Source organism: Capricornis sumatraensis, chromosome 5 (assembly GCF_032405125.1).
Source record: "Capricornis sumatraensis isolate serow.1 chromosome 5, serow.2, whole genome shotgun sequence".
NCBI lineage: Eukaryota > Metazoa > Chordata > Mammalia > Artiodactyla > Bovidae > Capricornis > Capricornis sumatraensis.
The window spans coordinates 14,576,465-14,590,765 of record NC_091073.1 but is presented as its reverse complement, the minus strand read 5'-3'; the positions used below and the strand labels follow the sequence as shown (position 1 = coordinate 14,590,765).

General features: G+C 40.1%; 1 protein-coding gene and 1 non-coding gene across 3 annotated transcripts in view; one reads left to right on the top strand and one right to left on the bottom strand.

Moving 5' to 3' along the window:
• PEX1 (peroxisomal biogenesis factor 1) overlaps positions 1-14,301 on the top strand; it is a 71,726-nt gene that overhangs the window by 23,574 nt on the left and 33,851 nt on the right. For both annotated transcript variants that reach the window (XM_068972985.1, XM_068972984.1), the window contains exons 6-10: positions 568-687; positions 7,287-7,410; positions 7,642-7,745; positions 8,643-8,725; positions 9,880-10,012. In XM_068972985.1, coding sequence (XP_068829086.1) covers positions 568-687; positions 7,287-7,410; positions 7,642-7,745; positions 8,643-8,725; positions 9,880-10,012 — 564 coding nt within the window. The remainder of the gene's footprint in view (positions 1-567; positions 688-7,286; positions 7,411-7,641; positions 7,746-8,642; positions 8,726-9,879; positions 10,013-14,301) is intronic.
• On the bottom strand, positions 10,164-10,236 carry TRNAG-CCC (transfer RNA glycine (anticodon CCC)). Its single transcript has one exon. It is a non-coding gene; the product is annotated as a tRNA-Gly (tRNA).

Sequence of the window (14,301 nt, the reverse complement as noted above, 5' to 3'; positions counted from 1 at the left end):
CGGCCTGCATCACTCTCTAAAGCTCCAGCCGTGCCTCATATTTTCTGTTATCTCTAATCTCTTCCCCAAGAAGATCCCACTGCATCTTGAAAATCATATTGTCTGAACTTGTTAATGGACCTGTCTGTTTCTAATAATAGTTCTGCCATTAGGCAGAGAACACTGTTATTTCCTTGATGCTATATGGTGAGGATGGGGTGAAAAAGTGGTGACCGAGGGCTGGAGACCAGGCGAGACGGCAGTGAGGAGCCTGTGCTTGCCACTCTGCGGTCAGGGTGGGAGGGTGCCCAGTGAGAGGTGGCAGTTGGAACCAGGAACTCAGGCTGGCTTAACCGGAGAGAGCAAAAGTGGTCACCTTCTGAAGAGGATGTTAAGGAAACAACTGTAGGAAAAAAGTGAAATGTTAGTATTACAACAGTACCTGAATGCCCACCTATACTATCAGTCATGGCAGTATCTTATCATTCACCTGAGTTGATAGAAATTAATATCAGTGTTTATGCTGTGGAATATTTCTTAATCAAGATTTTAACGTCTATATTTTAAATTCATTTTTATATATTTCAGATTCCAGATGACCTGAGAAAGAGGCTAAATATAGAAATGCATGCGGTCGTCAGAATAACTCCAGTGGAAGTTACCCCTAACATTCCAAGATCTCTAAAACTACAACCTACAGAAAACTTGGTGAGTTCACATTTATGTATCACAATTATTTTACATGTATGGCAAAATTTCTAGTTGCTTTAGCTAAGTAATAAGAATGTACTCTGTTATTCTAGAAGAGCAAAGAAGTCTTTTGGTTTTATTGTGATAAAATACATATAAGATAAAATGCTGTTTTAACTCTTTGAGTGTGCAATTCAGTGCCATTAAGTACATTTATAACATGAAACCATCACTATTTCTGAAACTTTTCCATCCACTGAATAGAAACTTTGTGCCCATTAAGCAATCACTCCCCTCCCCACCTTTTCCTCCCCCAATTCTCAACTGTGATCCGTCTCTGTGAATTTGCTTATTCTAGATCTTATATGTAGGTGGAATCATACAATATTTGCCCTTTGTGTCTTTGTTATTTCATTTAACGTATTGTCAGGGTTTATCCACACTATAACATATATCAAACTTCATTCCTGTTTATGGCTGCATAGAATTCCATTGTATATGTGTGTGTGTATATATATATATATATATATACACACACACACACACACACACACACACACACACACATGTTGTTTATTCTTCAGTTGATGGACACTGGGATTATTTCTACTTTTTTAAAAAAAAGACTGTTCTGATTAATGCTGCTGTGAATATTGATATACAGATATTTGAGTCCCTGCTTTCGGTTCTTTTGGGTACATACCCAGGAGTTGAATTGCTGGATCAAATGGCACTGTTTACCTGTTTCAGAAACCAGAAGGCCTTTTTTTTTTCCTGCTCTGGAACTTCACTGCTGCAGGCAGGCTTTCTCTAGTTGCCGTGAGCAGGGCTGCTCTCTAGTTGCAGGGCACGAGCTTCTCACTGCCGTGGCTTCTCTTGTTGCAGAGTATGGCTCAGTAGTTGTGGCACTTGAGCTTGGTTGCCCCATGGCATGTGGGATCTTCCTGGACCAGGGATCAAACCTGTGTCCCCTTCATTGGCGGGCGGATTCTTAACCCCTGGACCACCAGGAAAATCTGCAAGAAGTCTTTAATAAATGATATACATATAACATACATTGTGCCAATGCAAGTACAGATAGTTTGGCATCTAAAGGATTGATGTTTTTGCTACATCTGGGCAGTTTTTTAAGAAAATTCTCACGTTTCGATATTAACAGTGCAGTGTAAAAGAGAGCTAGACTGTTTTACTTTTCAGCACTTAATTTTGATACAAACTGATATGGTCAGGAATTGAAGTATGGAACTTAATTTTAAAATCTCTTTAGAGTATTATCAGGCTTGCCTGATAGCTCAGTTGGTAAAGAATCTGGCTGCAATGCAGGAGACCCCAGTTCGGTCCCTGGGTCGGGAAGACTTGCTGGAGAAGGGAAAGGCTACCCACTCCAGTATTCTATCCTGGAGAATTCCAGAGACTGTAGAGTCCATGGGGTCCAAAGAGTCAGATGCAGCTGAGCGACTTTCATTTATTTTCCTTTAGAGTGTTATCATCTGTACCAACATAGCTTACCAGTTCTCAGAGAATTTGTAACACAGGAAAATTATTATATGTTCAGAAAATGCCAAACATGATTCAATCCTTCTCTGATAATTTGCGTTATACTTCCGGGTCCTCTGGATAATGATGGTCATTATAAAACCATTTTCACAGATCTTTCTGCTTGATGGAACCTCAGATAAAATAGTTTGTGTTCTGTGACTAGAGAAGAAGAAAACAAATAGAACACATGCCATTTCCATAACAGTATGCAACTGAGCATTTGACATGTTCACTGATTCGTAGTTTAACTTTCTGATTCTTTGGTCTTCGGTGGTTTTCTGATCTGTGCTTTGTGTTACAGTTGATTTACTTTAGAGTATAGTTGATTTACAGTGTTGTGTCAGTTTTGGGTGTATAGCAGATTGATTCAGTTCTGCACATATCCATTCTTTTTCAGATTCTTGTCCCATGTAGATTATTACAGAATATTGGCTGGAGTTCTCTGTGCTATACAGTAGTCCCTTGTTGATTATTTTATATACAGTAGTGTGTATATGTTAATCTCAAACTCCTAATTTATCTTCCCTCCACCTTTGCACTTTGATAACCATAAGTTGTTTTTGGAATCTGTGAGTCTTGTTTCTGTTTTGTAAATAAATTAATTTGTATCCTTTTTTTTTAGATTCCACATATAAGTGAAATCTTTTTCTGTCTGAAATAGAAGTAATTCAATTAGTATGATTTATGTCAGAGTGTTCTGGCTATGTTTTCCTCTAAGAATTATTTTAATTAGATTATAGTTACTTTACAGTGTTTTACAGCAAACTGAATTAGCTGTTTGTTTAGTCACGAAGTCATGTCTGACTCTGTGCGTGCGACACCATGGACTGCAGCAACCAGGCCTCCCTGTCCTTCACTATCTCCCGGAGATTGTTCAGACTCATATCCATTGAGCTGGTGATGCCATCTAACCGCTTCATCCTCTGCTGACCTCTTCTTCTTTTGCCTTAAATCTTCCCTAGCATCAGAGTCTTTCCAGTGAGTCAACTCTTCGCATCAGGTGGCCAAAGTATTGGAGTTTCAGCATCAGTCCTTTCAATGAATATTCAGGACTAATTTCCGTTAGGATTAACTAGTTTAATCTCCTGCAGTTCAGGGGACTCTAAAGCATCTTCTCCAGCACCACAGTTTGAAAGCATCAATTCTTTGGCACTCAGCCTTCTTTATGGCCTGATTCTCTCATCAATACATGACTAGTGCAAAGACCCTAGCTTTGACTATGCGGACATTTGTCAGGGAAGTGATGTCTTTGCTTTTTAATACAACTGTAGGCTTGTCACAGCTTGCTGCCCAAGAAGCAAGCTTCTGATTTCATGGCTGCAGTCACTGTCCGCAGTGATTTGGGAACAGAAGAAGGGAAACTGCCACTGCTCCTGCTGTTTCCCCATCTGTTTGCCATGAAGTGATGGGACCGAACGTCATGCTGTTAGCTTTCTGAGTGCTGAGTTGTAAGCCATCTTTTTCACTCTCCTCTTTCACTTTCATCAAGAAGCTTTTTAGTTCCTCTTCACTTTGTGCCATGAGGGTGGTATCATCTGCATATCTGAGGTTGTTGATATTTCTCCCAGCAGTCTTGATTCCAGCTTGTAACTCATCCAGCCCAGTATTTCACTGTCTGTATAAGTTAAATATGCAGGGTGACAATATATAGCTTTGACATACTCCTTTCTCAAGTTTGAACCAGTCTGCTGTTTCATGTGAGATTCTAACTGTTGCTTCCTGACCAGCATACAGGTTTCTCAGGAGACAGGTAAGATGGTCTTGTATTCCCATCTCTTAAGAATTTTGCAGTTTGTTGTGATCGGCTTTCCCATAGTCAGTGAGGCAGAAGTAGTTCTTTTTGTTTTTGTTTTTTTCTGGAATTCCCTTGCTTTGTCTATGATCCAGTGAATGCTGGCAGTTTGATCTTGGTTCCTCTGCCTTTTCTAAGTCCAGCTTGTACACCTGGAAGGTCTTGGTTTTTATGTGCTGATGAAGCCTAGCTTGAAGGATTTTTGAGCACAAGCTTCCTAGCGTGAGAAATGAGTGCAAATGTATGGTAGTTTTTACATTCTTTGGCACTGCCCTTCTTTGGGATTAGAAATGAAAACGGACCTTTTCCAGTCCTGTGGCCACTGCTGGGTTTTCTAGGTTTGCTGACATACAGAGTGGAGCACTTTTAACAGCATCATCTTTTAGAATTTGAAATAGGTCAGCTGGAATCCCATCACGTCCACTAGCTTCGTTGATAGTAATGCTTCCTAAGGGCCACTTAACTTCACACTCCAGGAAGTCTGGCTCTGAGTGACAGGATTGTCTTGGTTATCCAGGTCATTAAGAGCTTTTTTGTACAGTTCTTCTGTGTGTTCTTGCCACCTCTCCTAAATCTCTGTTTGTTTTTTCAAGCTTCTGGTTCTTTCTTAAATGTTTCTTGTGTCCTCCATCTGTGCCACCATTCTTTAGTTGAGATCGTGAGTCATCTTTACTCTAATTTCGCTGAATTCTTCCCCAGGCAATCTCTACTTCACTTCATTGTTCTTCTGGGGTTTTATACCTGGTTTCTTTTTCTGGAACATGTTTCTCAGCTGGGTCATACTTATTAACTTTCCGTGTTTGTGCTCTCTCTTCCTCAGGCTACAGGATTGTGGTTCTTCTTGCTTCAGGCGTCTCCCCCTAGTTGGTGAGGTTGATCCAGGGGCGTGTGCAGACCTCCTGTTGGGAGAGACTGCTGCCTGCCCCCCCTCCCCCCGCCCCCAACTGGCCCCGTGAGTGGATCTGGTCTTGTCTGTCTGTCGGCAGGGCTGTGTCACGGGGTGTGTTTGGAGGCAGCTGTTGGCTTAGGGAGGCATTTAGGCAGCCTGCCTGTTCCTGAGCTGGGCTGTGCTCCCACCCTTGTGGTGGCTCTGGGGCGTCCCAGCGCTGGAGCCTGCAGGCTGTTGGGGGGGCCAGGCCTCCGGGAGCGCTCATGCCTATGAACAGTGCCCGAGCCTCTGCCACCGGCGTCCTTGTCCTCACAGGGAGCCCCAGCCAGTCCCCACCTCCCCAGGGAGCCGCCCACGGCCTGCAGGCAGTTCCAGCCCGGGTTTCCGTGGAGTCACCGTCTAGCCCTGCACCCTAGTGCACGTGAAGCCTTGCTGAGCGCCGGCATTGAAGCTGCACCGGCCTTCACAGACCAGAGTCGCTGATGGCTCCTCCTCCTGGTGCCAGACCCCCTGCCTGGGCCGCTGACACGGGGCCCAGAGCGCTCACTACTGTGGCAGAACTTCTGCGATACTATTATTTTCCAGTTTGTGGGTCTCCCACCCAGCGGGTATAGGATTTGATTATAGCACAGAAGCACCCCTCCTGCTGTCTTCTTGTTGCTTTTCTTTGCCTTTGGATGTAGAATATCTTTTATGGCAGGTTCAGGTCTTTGTTGTAGATGTTTGTATAGCAGTTAGTTGTGGTTTAGCTCTTTTCTTGAGAAGAGGTGAGCTGAAGTCCTTTTACTCACCCTCTTATCTCTGTCTTGTCTCTCAGTATCTTTTTAAAAACCATGTGAAGGAAATTTAACATTGTCTTGATAACTCCAGGATTTTCAGAGTCAGGTATTTTGCTGTCTGTATTGCATTGGTATTCTTAAGTAATCTTTAAACATATAGGCCATAGTATAAAAGTTTCTGTAATATGGAACTTTTATGGCTCTTGACTAATAAAGTTTTGAGTTCTTTTTTTTTTTAAGTTTATAGGAGCTCTGCTTTTAACGTGGTTATTGATCTTGATATTTTTTACAAAAACTAGGTCTTATGTACAAAAATAATTAGCCACTGCTCATTAGTTTCTTGTTTTTTCCTCTCGTATTGGCAGTGGGCTATTTCCTTTCCTGTCCCTAGTTGTGTGCTTTGGTGGAAGCTGTGTGGCCTTGGCAGGTCTCTCTAGGCTGATTATATCATTTAGGACAGAAAGATGTTTGATTCTAGAGGAACTATGAGTTTCTTTCCGATTCTAAAAGTCTTGATTTTAAATAGTTTTCATTTTCATTTTATGACTTTCTCTAGGTCTTTAATCCCATTTTCCAATAATATACAAAGAAGTAACTGACTTATTTCTGTGATTTTTAAGAGTGGGAAAGTGACGCCTTTTCTTAGTTTAGCTTGCTTTTTTAATGGTGAGCATATTCTAAACTGAGCTTAATCAGTGGATCTAATGAATGAAGAGAGATAACAGATATGAGTTGTTATATATGAGCTGTTAGATAATAGATATGGGAGTTGCAAAATGGTAGAAGTTTATTTTCCTAGGCAGATAGTGTCTTTCACATATGAATTTTGGTTAGTTCAAATATAAGATTGTTTAAACTTAATAATATTAATCTAAAAGCTTCAGAAATTAGCAGGTTTTCTCAGAACTTCTTCATATCTTTTGAACAGTTTATTAACACTCTACTTGTTGAATGTATCAGCCATCATAGAAAAAAAAGAAAGTGAGACTAACACACAAAGAGTTTGTTTTTCTCTCGTGTGACGAAGTGTGGCGGCATTCACGGGTGGCTAAACCACGTAGGCACGGAGCCAGGCTCCTCTGACCGCTCTCTTCTTTCACCTTTAGCCTTTGTCTCTCCTCCGCTTAGACGCGAGGTGTTTACGGTGGTAAGAGACATCACATCTGCATTCTGGGCAGCAGATGGAAAGGCGTCTTCTTGCAGGGTCTCTCCACCGTTCAGTTCGGGAGAGAAGGCCTTCTCTTGGATTCCTGATGGTAATGCGTTGGCCAGAGCGCAGCCACACACGTGCACACACAGCTCCAAGCTGGGAGCAGAGGGGCCTGCTCCCTGCCTGCAGAGTTTGCTTCACAGGAAGCAGGAGAGAATAGGGTTGGAATGGTTATCAAGTGAGCTGAATTATGCTCTGTGTATCACTGGGCATAGAAAAAAGGAGCATTTAAAACTTTGCTGCTTGTGTGACTTTTTCTTCAGGCTGCACCGTACTCATTGTACTGTAATGGCAAGTCCCAGACCTGTGCCTGTGACCATCACTTCACTGGCGAGATGAGGCGTTAAAATAAGAGTGTGAAGTTCAGGCCATAGACTGTCATCACTGTTTCTTCCTTTCCTCTGGCAGTCGGAAGGTGCAAGTGAAGAAGACGTGAAGTCTGTGTTCCGTTCATGGCTACAGCAGTCTGCCGCTACCACGATCCCTCTGATAGTATCTGAGGAGGAATACATCAAACTGGAAATGAAAGATGGTAAGTATACTTTATTCGTTATTTTGATATTTTTCCTATTAAAGAAGTTGGAAATTTTTTCATTGTTTTTCCATCTTGTGATAGATATGAACAGGAAACCTAATAATGATAATTAAACAGCAGATTTTATATATCAAAGAATCCTTTTATTTAAATGTAAATAAATTTAAATTTTAAATTATTTCATCTCAGCTTCGGTACTAACTGCATTTATCACTTTCTTTTTAATAGGGGTGAAGGAGTTTTCTCTGAATATAGTTCATTCTTGGGAAAAGGAAAAAGAAAAAAATATTTTTCTATTGAGTACCAATCTGCTGCAGAAGATGACAATACAAGTAATTAGATACTACTGAATATTTAATGATAATATTTTCACATGTGATTGATTCTAAAGTACGAATTTACTTGTTAAGACCTTGCATCCTAAACTGTATTAGAAACGCAAATGATAAGAGTAAGGAATAACTTGATTTAAAATATTTTATTCTGTAATCTCTTTAACTTACCCAAACAAATGATTGGTTTATCCTAAATTTAAAATGGATGCTTCAGCAACATTGTTCCAGGAATAGAATTGATCATGTTAACTGGCCACTGGATCATGATTTTAAACTCTTCTGGTATGGGAACAAATGAAAACTCAGCTGAGGGTGGTAACTTTTTTTTTTAATTCATATTTTTATTTGTAGTTTTGCTGCACAGCCCATATTATTTTGTCAATTCTTAAATTCTCAACTCTTCACAACTATTATCAGATTACTTTTCTTCCAGATATGTGTTTAAAGTACTCTTTTTAGAACATTATGTTTTGGTTAGGATATTTACTTCATTATAGAACTGAAGATTAATTAAAGTCATTTAGAATTTCAGTGGTTTGAAACTAGATATTATTTCTTTACTTTGGTGAAATACAATTTAAGGAATACCATTCAGAGACGATACAGATGGAAGATTGTAAAAAGAATGTGACAGAAATCAAAATTGCAAATAAAGATATATCTCTAAACTGTATGAAGAAGACATTCTTTACTGCTCGTTAACTATAAATATTTATATTCCTTAGATGAGTAAATTATTATTGTCAGGGCTATTTTAAGTAATAAACTTGCATGCACAGTATATCCTTTCTCTCTGGTATAACAGAATCAGCAATTCAGTTTCCTGGAACCCAAGAAAAGCAGGCAAAAGGTATTATTGTGACATGTAAAATTGATTTTTCCTTGCTACTATAGGTCCTTCTAGATCCTATGGTAAAAGAAGAAAACAGTGAGGAAATTGACTTTATTCTTCCTTTTTTAAAGCTGAACTGCTTGGGGTAAGAAGTTACGGCCAAACTGGCATGTTTAGACACATTTAACATTACCTGTCTAAGGGCTTTTATGTGTTAATATTAAATTAGATGTCAGTGTCGTTGACAGGTCTTACTAATGTAATGGGAGATAGTTTCTTCAAGGATTGTTTCTGTTTTCACAACCTGGCTTAGTAATTTGCCTTCTCTTCTTAGATAAACTGAAAGACTGAAACGTATTAGAAATTTTACTTTGAGATTTGATCTGTGAGAAGAGACCCAACTAGATATGACCTGGATCATACATGCTTGAATAAAACAATAATCTTTTGAAATTAATAAATTAGCTTTGAAAGTTAAATCCAAAGACATTAGTTGAGTGTTTAAAAATATTTCAAATTAAGTTATTCCTTCACTGTCTTATAGATGTACTGATTGATGGGAATTATTTGTGTTTTCCTTAGCTTTTAAGACAAATTTGAAAAGAACTGCCTCAATTTCTTTAGCTCTTAATACAGAATAAGAATCTCACATAAACTGTTACTTCTTAGAATTCATCACAGAGGCCTTTAATGGATGTAGTAGTACTGATTTGATTTTCTGTAATAGTATAATCTAGAAAGGTTTTAGTTAAAGGATTAAACTACAAAGCAACAATAATCTGCTTTTTAAAGTAAATACTCTATAAAGTAAAAACTCTCAGACTAATTTTAATAATTTATGATATTTATTATCAGAAATAAACCGGCAGAATCAGGAAGTAGGTTGAAGTTCATGTTTGTGTAATCTGCAGATTGAAACTGGATTTCAAAGATGATGTTTAATAGGAAATAAGTCTTCAGTTATCCTAGTATTTTAAAAGCACTCATGTATGATAATTTTGATTAACAAGCCAGAAATCATTTTGAGGGGGATATGTGTGTGTATTAAGACAAATCCCCTTAAGGATTCCTATTTGGACAGAATTTTTAGTTACTGCACATGTTTGAAGGTAGTAAAATTAGTTTTAAAATCTGTGACTCAGATTTGGCATTAAAACATTTTACTCTCAAGGGAAATTTTCCAAGATTTTACTCTTTTGATAAATCATTAACTAGCCTGCGAAGGAAAATTTCCAAATTGTTTATAGCTAGATTTTATCCTGTTTTAGCGTTTGATCATGCAATTTACATGTTTTGCAGAGGAGTGAATTCCTTAGGCGTCTCCTCCATGGAGCACATCACTCATAGCCTCCTGGGGCGCCCTTTGTCTCGGCAGCTGGTGTCCCTTGTGGCAGGACTTAGAAATGGAGCCCTTTTACTCACGGGAGGAAAGGTATGTGGTTAAAATATGCTCATTTTCATTAATTAGCATATTTTTTACTCAAATTTAAAATAAGTATATGGCTGCACCTGGTCTTGGTTGCAGCATGTAGGGTCTCTTTGTTGTGCCATACGACCTCTTAGTTGCAGCCTGTGGGATCGAGTTCCCTGACCAGGGATCAAACCTGGGCCCCCTACATTGGGAATGCAGAGTCTTAGCCACTGGACCATCAGGGAAGTACCCGATTAGCCATTTTTAATTCCTCTCTCTTTGAGTTTTAATCATCTGTTATATAGGGTTGTTGATACGATAGATGGAAAGAATTTATTCATTCACTAATATTTTTGAGTGCCTGCTATTAGCTATTGAGAAAACAGTGTGGAATTAGGTGACGCTCTCCCTGCTGTTTTTCTATTTCAGTTGATATGGTTGTATGAATTTTCTTTTTTATGATGTTGGTCGGGTGTTAAATAGGGATTCCCTGGTGACTCAGTAGTAAAAAGTCCACCTGTCAATGCAGGAGGCGCAGGTTTGATCCCTGAGTTGGGAAGATCCCCTGGAGAAGAAAATGGCAACCTACTCCAGTATTCTTGCCTGGAAATCTCGTGGACAGAGGAGCCTGGCAGGCTTCAGCCCATGAGGTCGCAAAGGGTCAGACATGGCTTAGTGACTAAACGACAACAAAGCGTGTTAACGGGGCTGATTAATTTTGAAATGTTGAATCAGCCATGCAAGTCTGTAATAAATTCCACCTAGTAGTAGTGGTCTGTTTTTGTGAAGTGAAGTCGCTCAGTCGTGTCCGACTCTTTGCAACCCGTGGACTGTAGCCCACCAAGCTCCTCCATCTAGGGGATTCTCCAGGCAAGAATACTGAATGGGTTGCCATTTCCTTCTCCAGGGTATTCTTTTTATACTTTGCTGAGTTCTGTTTGCTGATACTCTGTTGAGGATTTTTGCGTGTAATTTCACGATCAATACTAGCCTGTAGTTCTGCCTTTGGTTTTGCTCTCAGAGTAATACTGGCTTCACAGAATGGGTTGAAAAGTGTTCCTTTCTGTCCTGGTTTTTGGAAGAGAGTGTATAAAATTGATGTAAATTCTTTAAAATGTTTAGTAAAATCTCCACTGAAACCATCTGTGCCTAGAGATTTCTTTATATATTTTTTATAAATTCAAAGTCTTTAATCATCTGTTTCATTTTGGCAGGTGTTTGGTAGTTTGTAGCTTTTGAAGAATGTGTTTCTTTCTTCTAAGTTGTCAAATTTGTGAGCATGAAGTTGCTTGTAGTATTCTCCAACTGTGCTCTTTTAAAAATTTTTTTATAGGAGTATAGTTGCTTTACTGGAGAAGGGAATGGCAACCCACTCCAGTATTCTTGCCTGGTGGGAGGAGCCTGGTGGGCTACCGTCCATGGAGTCGCAAAGAGCTGGACACAGCTGAGTGCCTGACACTATAGTTGCTTGACAATGTTAGTTTCTACTGTACAGCAGAGTGAATCAGCTCTAGGTATACACACGTGCCCCGTTTTTTAGATTCCCTTCCCACTTGTGTGTGTCCCATTTAGGTCACCACGGAGCATTGAGTAGCATTCCCTGAGCTATACAGCAGTGTCCTTATTAGTTACCTACTTTATGCATAGTATCAGTAGTATGTATATGCCAATCCCAATCTCCTAATTCATCCCACCACGCCTGCTCTCCTCACTCGACTTGCATAGGTTTGTCCTCTGTGTCTGGGTCTCTGTTTCTGCTTTGCAGATAAGATCATCTATACCATTTGTCTAGATTCCACATATATGCATTAATATGATATATGTTCTCTTGACTTCACTCTGTGACAGTCTCTAAGTCCATTCACGTCTCTAAAAATGACCCAGTTTTGTTCCTTTTTATGGCTGAGTAGTATTCCTGTGTGTGTGTCTGTGTGTGTCTGTGTCCGTGTGTGTGTGTCTGTGTGTATGTGTCTGTGTGTGTGTCTGTGTGTCTGTGTCTGTGTCTGTGTGTGTCTGTCTGTGTGCGCGCGTGCCACATCTTTTTTTTAACACCAGGAAACATTTTGTATTGGGGTGTAGCCGTTTAACGATATCGTGACAGTTTCAGGCAAACAGTGAAGGGCCTCAGCCATACATGTGTCCGTTCTCCCCCAAGCTCCCCTCCCATCCAGGCTGCCGCGTGACATTGAGCAGAGTCCCTTGTGCTGTACAGTAGTGTTTCGTTGATTATCCATTTTAAATATAGTGGTGTGTACACGACCTTCCCAGAGTCCTTAACTGTCCCCGCCGCCGGCAACCACGAGTTCATTTTCTAAGGTGGTGAGTTTCTTTCCATTTCCTAACTTCATTTGTATCATTTCTTTTCAGATTCCATATACTAGGGATGTCATGACATTTTTCCTTCTCTGTGTGACTGACTTCACTCTGTATGACAGTCTCTAGGACCATTTGCATCTCTACAGATGACCCGATTTAATTTTTATGGCTGAGTGATATTCCATTGTGTGTGTGTGTGTGTGTGTGTGTGTGTGTGTAAGCGCGCGTGTGCCACATCTTTGTCCATCCCTCTGATGGTCATTTAGCTGGCTTCCATGTGCTGGATATTGTAAACGGTGCTGCAGTGAATATTGGGCTGCAAGTGTCTTTTTGAGTTATGTTTTCTCTGGGTATATGCCCAGTAATGGGATTGCTGGGTCATATGGTAGCTCTGTTTTTAGTTTTTTTAAGGAACCTTCACGCTGTTCTCCACGGTGGCTGTACCAGTTTATATTCCCAACAGCAGCACATCTTACTGTGCTTTTCACAGATGGGAGATCTGTTATGTCCTGTTTCCTGATGTTGGTAATTTGTGTCTTCTCTTGTTTTAATCTTTGCCAGTCTTACTAGAGGTTCCCTGCTCTTTGAAGGGGCTCACAGTTTTCTTCTCTACCAACACAGTATTTTTTCCAGGGCTACAATGTGATTTTTGTGAGTCTTTGTGGGTTTTTTATTTCAATTCAAAATCATAAGGCTTTTTTATTTCTATTCAATTTTAACTCCAGCATAATAACTTTTTTCCTCTTACTACCCCAATTGCTTTCTTTTGATTTCTTACTTAAAATAGAGCAACTACTCCACTAATCCAAGTTTCTACTTTAGTAAACTAGAAAGAGAAGAGCAAATTAAATCCAGTGTAAGCAGAAGAAATAATATGAATTGGAGTAGAAGCCATTGAAGTGAAAACAGGAAACCAGTAGAGAAAATCAGTGTGAAACCAAAGGCTTTTTTTTTTTCAAAGATCCGTAAAAATTGATAAACCCTTAGGCAGGCTAAGAAAAAAAAAAGAGGATACAAATTACTAGTATAAGAAATGAAAAAGAGGACATCACTACAGATCCCATAGACATGAAAAGGATGATAAAGCTCTCTGTTGACCTAGTGGGGTATAATGGGCAGGGGGTGGGGGCGAGGCTCAAGAGGGAGACAATAAACGTGTACTTGGAGCTGACTCGTCTTGTAGGCAGAAACTAACACGGTAAAGCAGTTATCCTCCAATTAAAAATAAATTAAAAAAAACGGGTAATAAACAGTAATTGTAATAAACAGCTGTTGCCCCTAAACATTTTTAGCTCTATGCCTAAAAATCTGATAACCTAGATAAATAGACCACTTCCTTGAAAGACACAGGCTGCCAAAACTCACACAAGAAGAATAATGACAATATGAAATGGTTTACATCTATTAAAGAAATTGAGTCTGTAATTAATATCATTCTCAAACAGAAAGCACACACCCAGATGGGTGCACTGGGCACACACTACCAAACCCCCAAGGGAGAAATTGTCCCGGTTGTCCACAGTCTCTTCCAGTGGGTGGAAGCAGAGGCAACTCCAGGCTGCTGTGTGAGGCCAGCCTTCAGTTCACTCCAGTCGCTCAGTCATGTCCGACTCTGCGACCCCATGAATCGCAGCACACCAGGCCTCCCTGTCCATCACCAACTCCCAGAGTTCACTCAGACTCACGTCCATCGAGTCCGTGACGCCATCCAGCCATCTCATCCTCCATTGTCCCCTTCTCCTCTTGCACTCAATCTTTCCCAGCATCATGGTCTTTTCAAATGAGTCAGCTCTTTGCATCAGGTAACCAAAGTATTGGAGTTTCAGCTTCAACATCAGTCCCTCCAATGAATACCCAGGACTGATCTGCTTTAGAATGGACTGTTTGGATCTTGTTGCAGTCCAAGGGACTCTCAAGAGTCTTCTCCAACACCACAGTTCAAAAGCATCAATTCTTCTGCACTCAGCTTTGTTTACAGTCCAACTCTAACATCC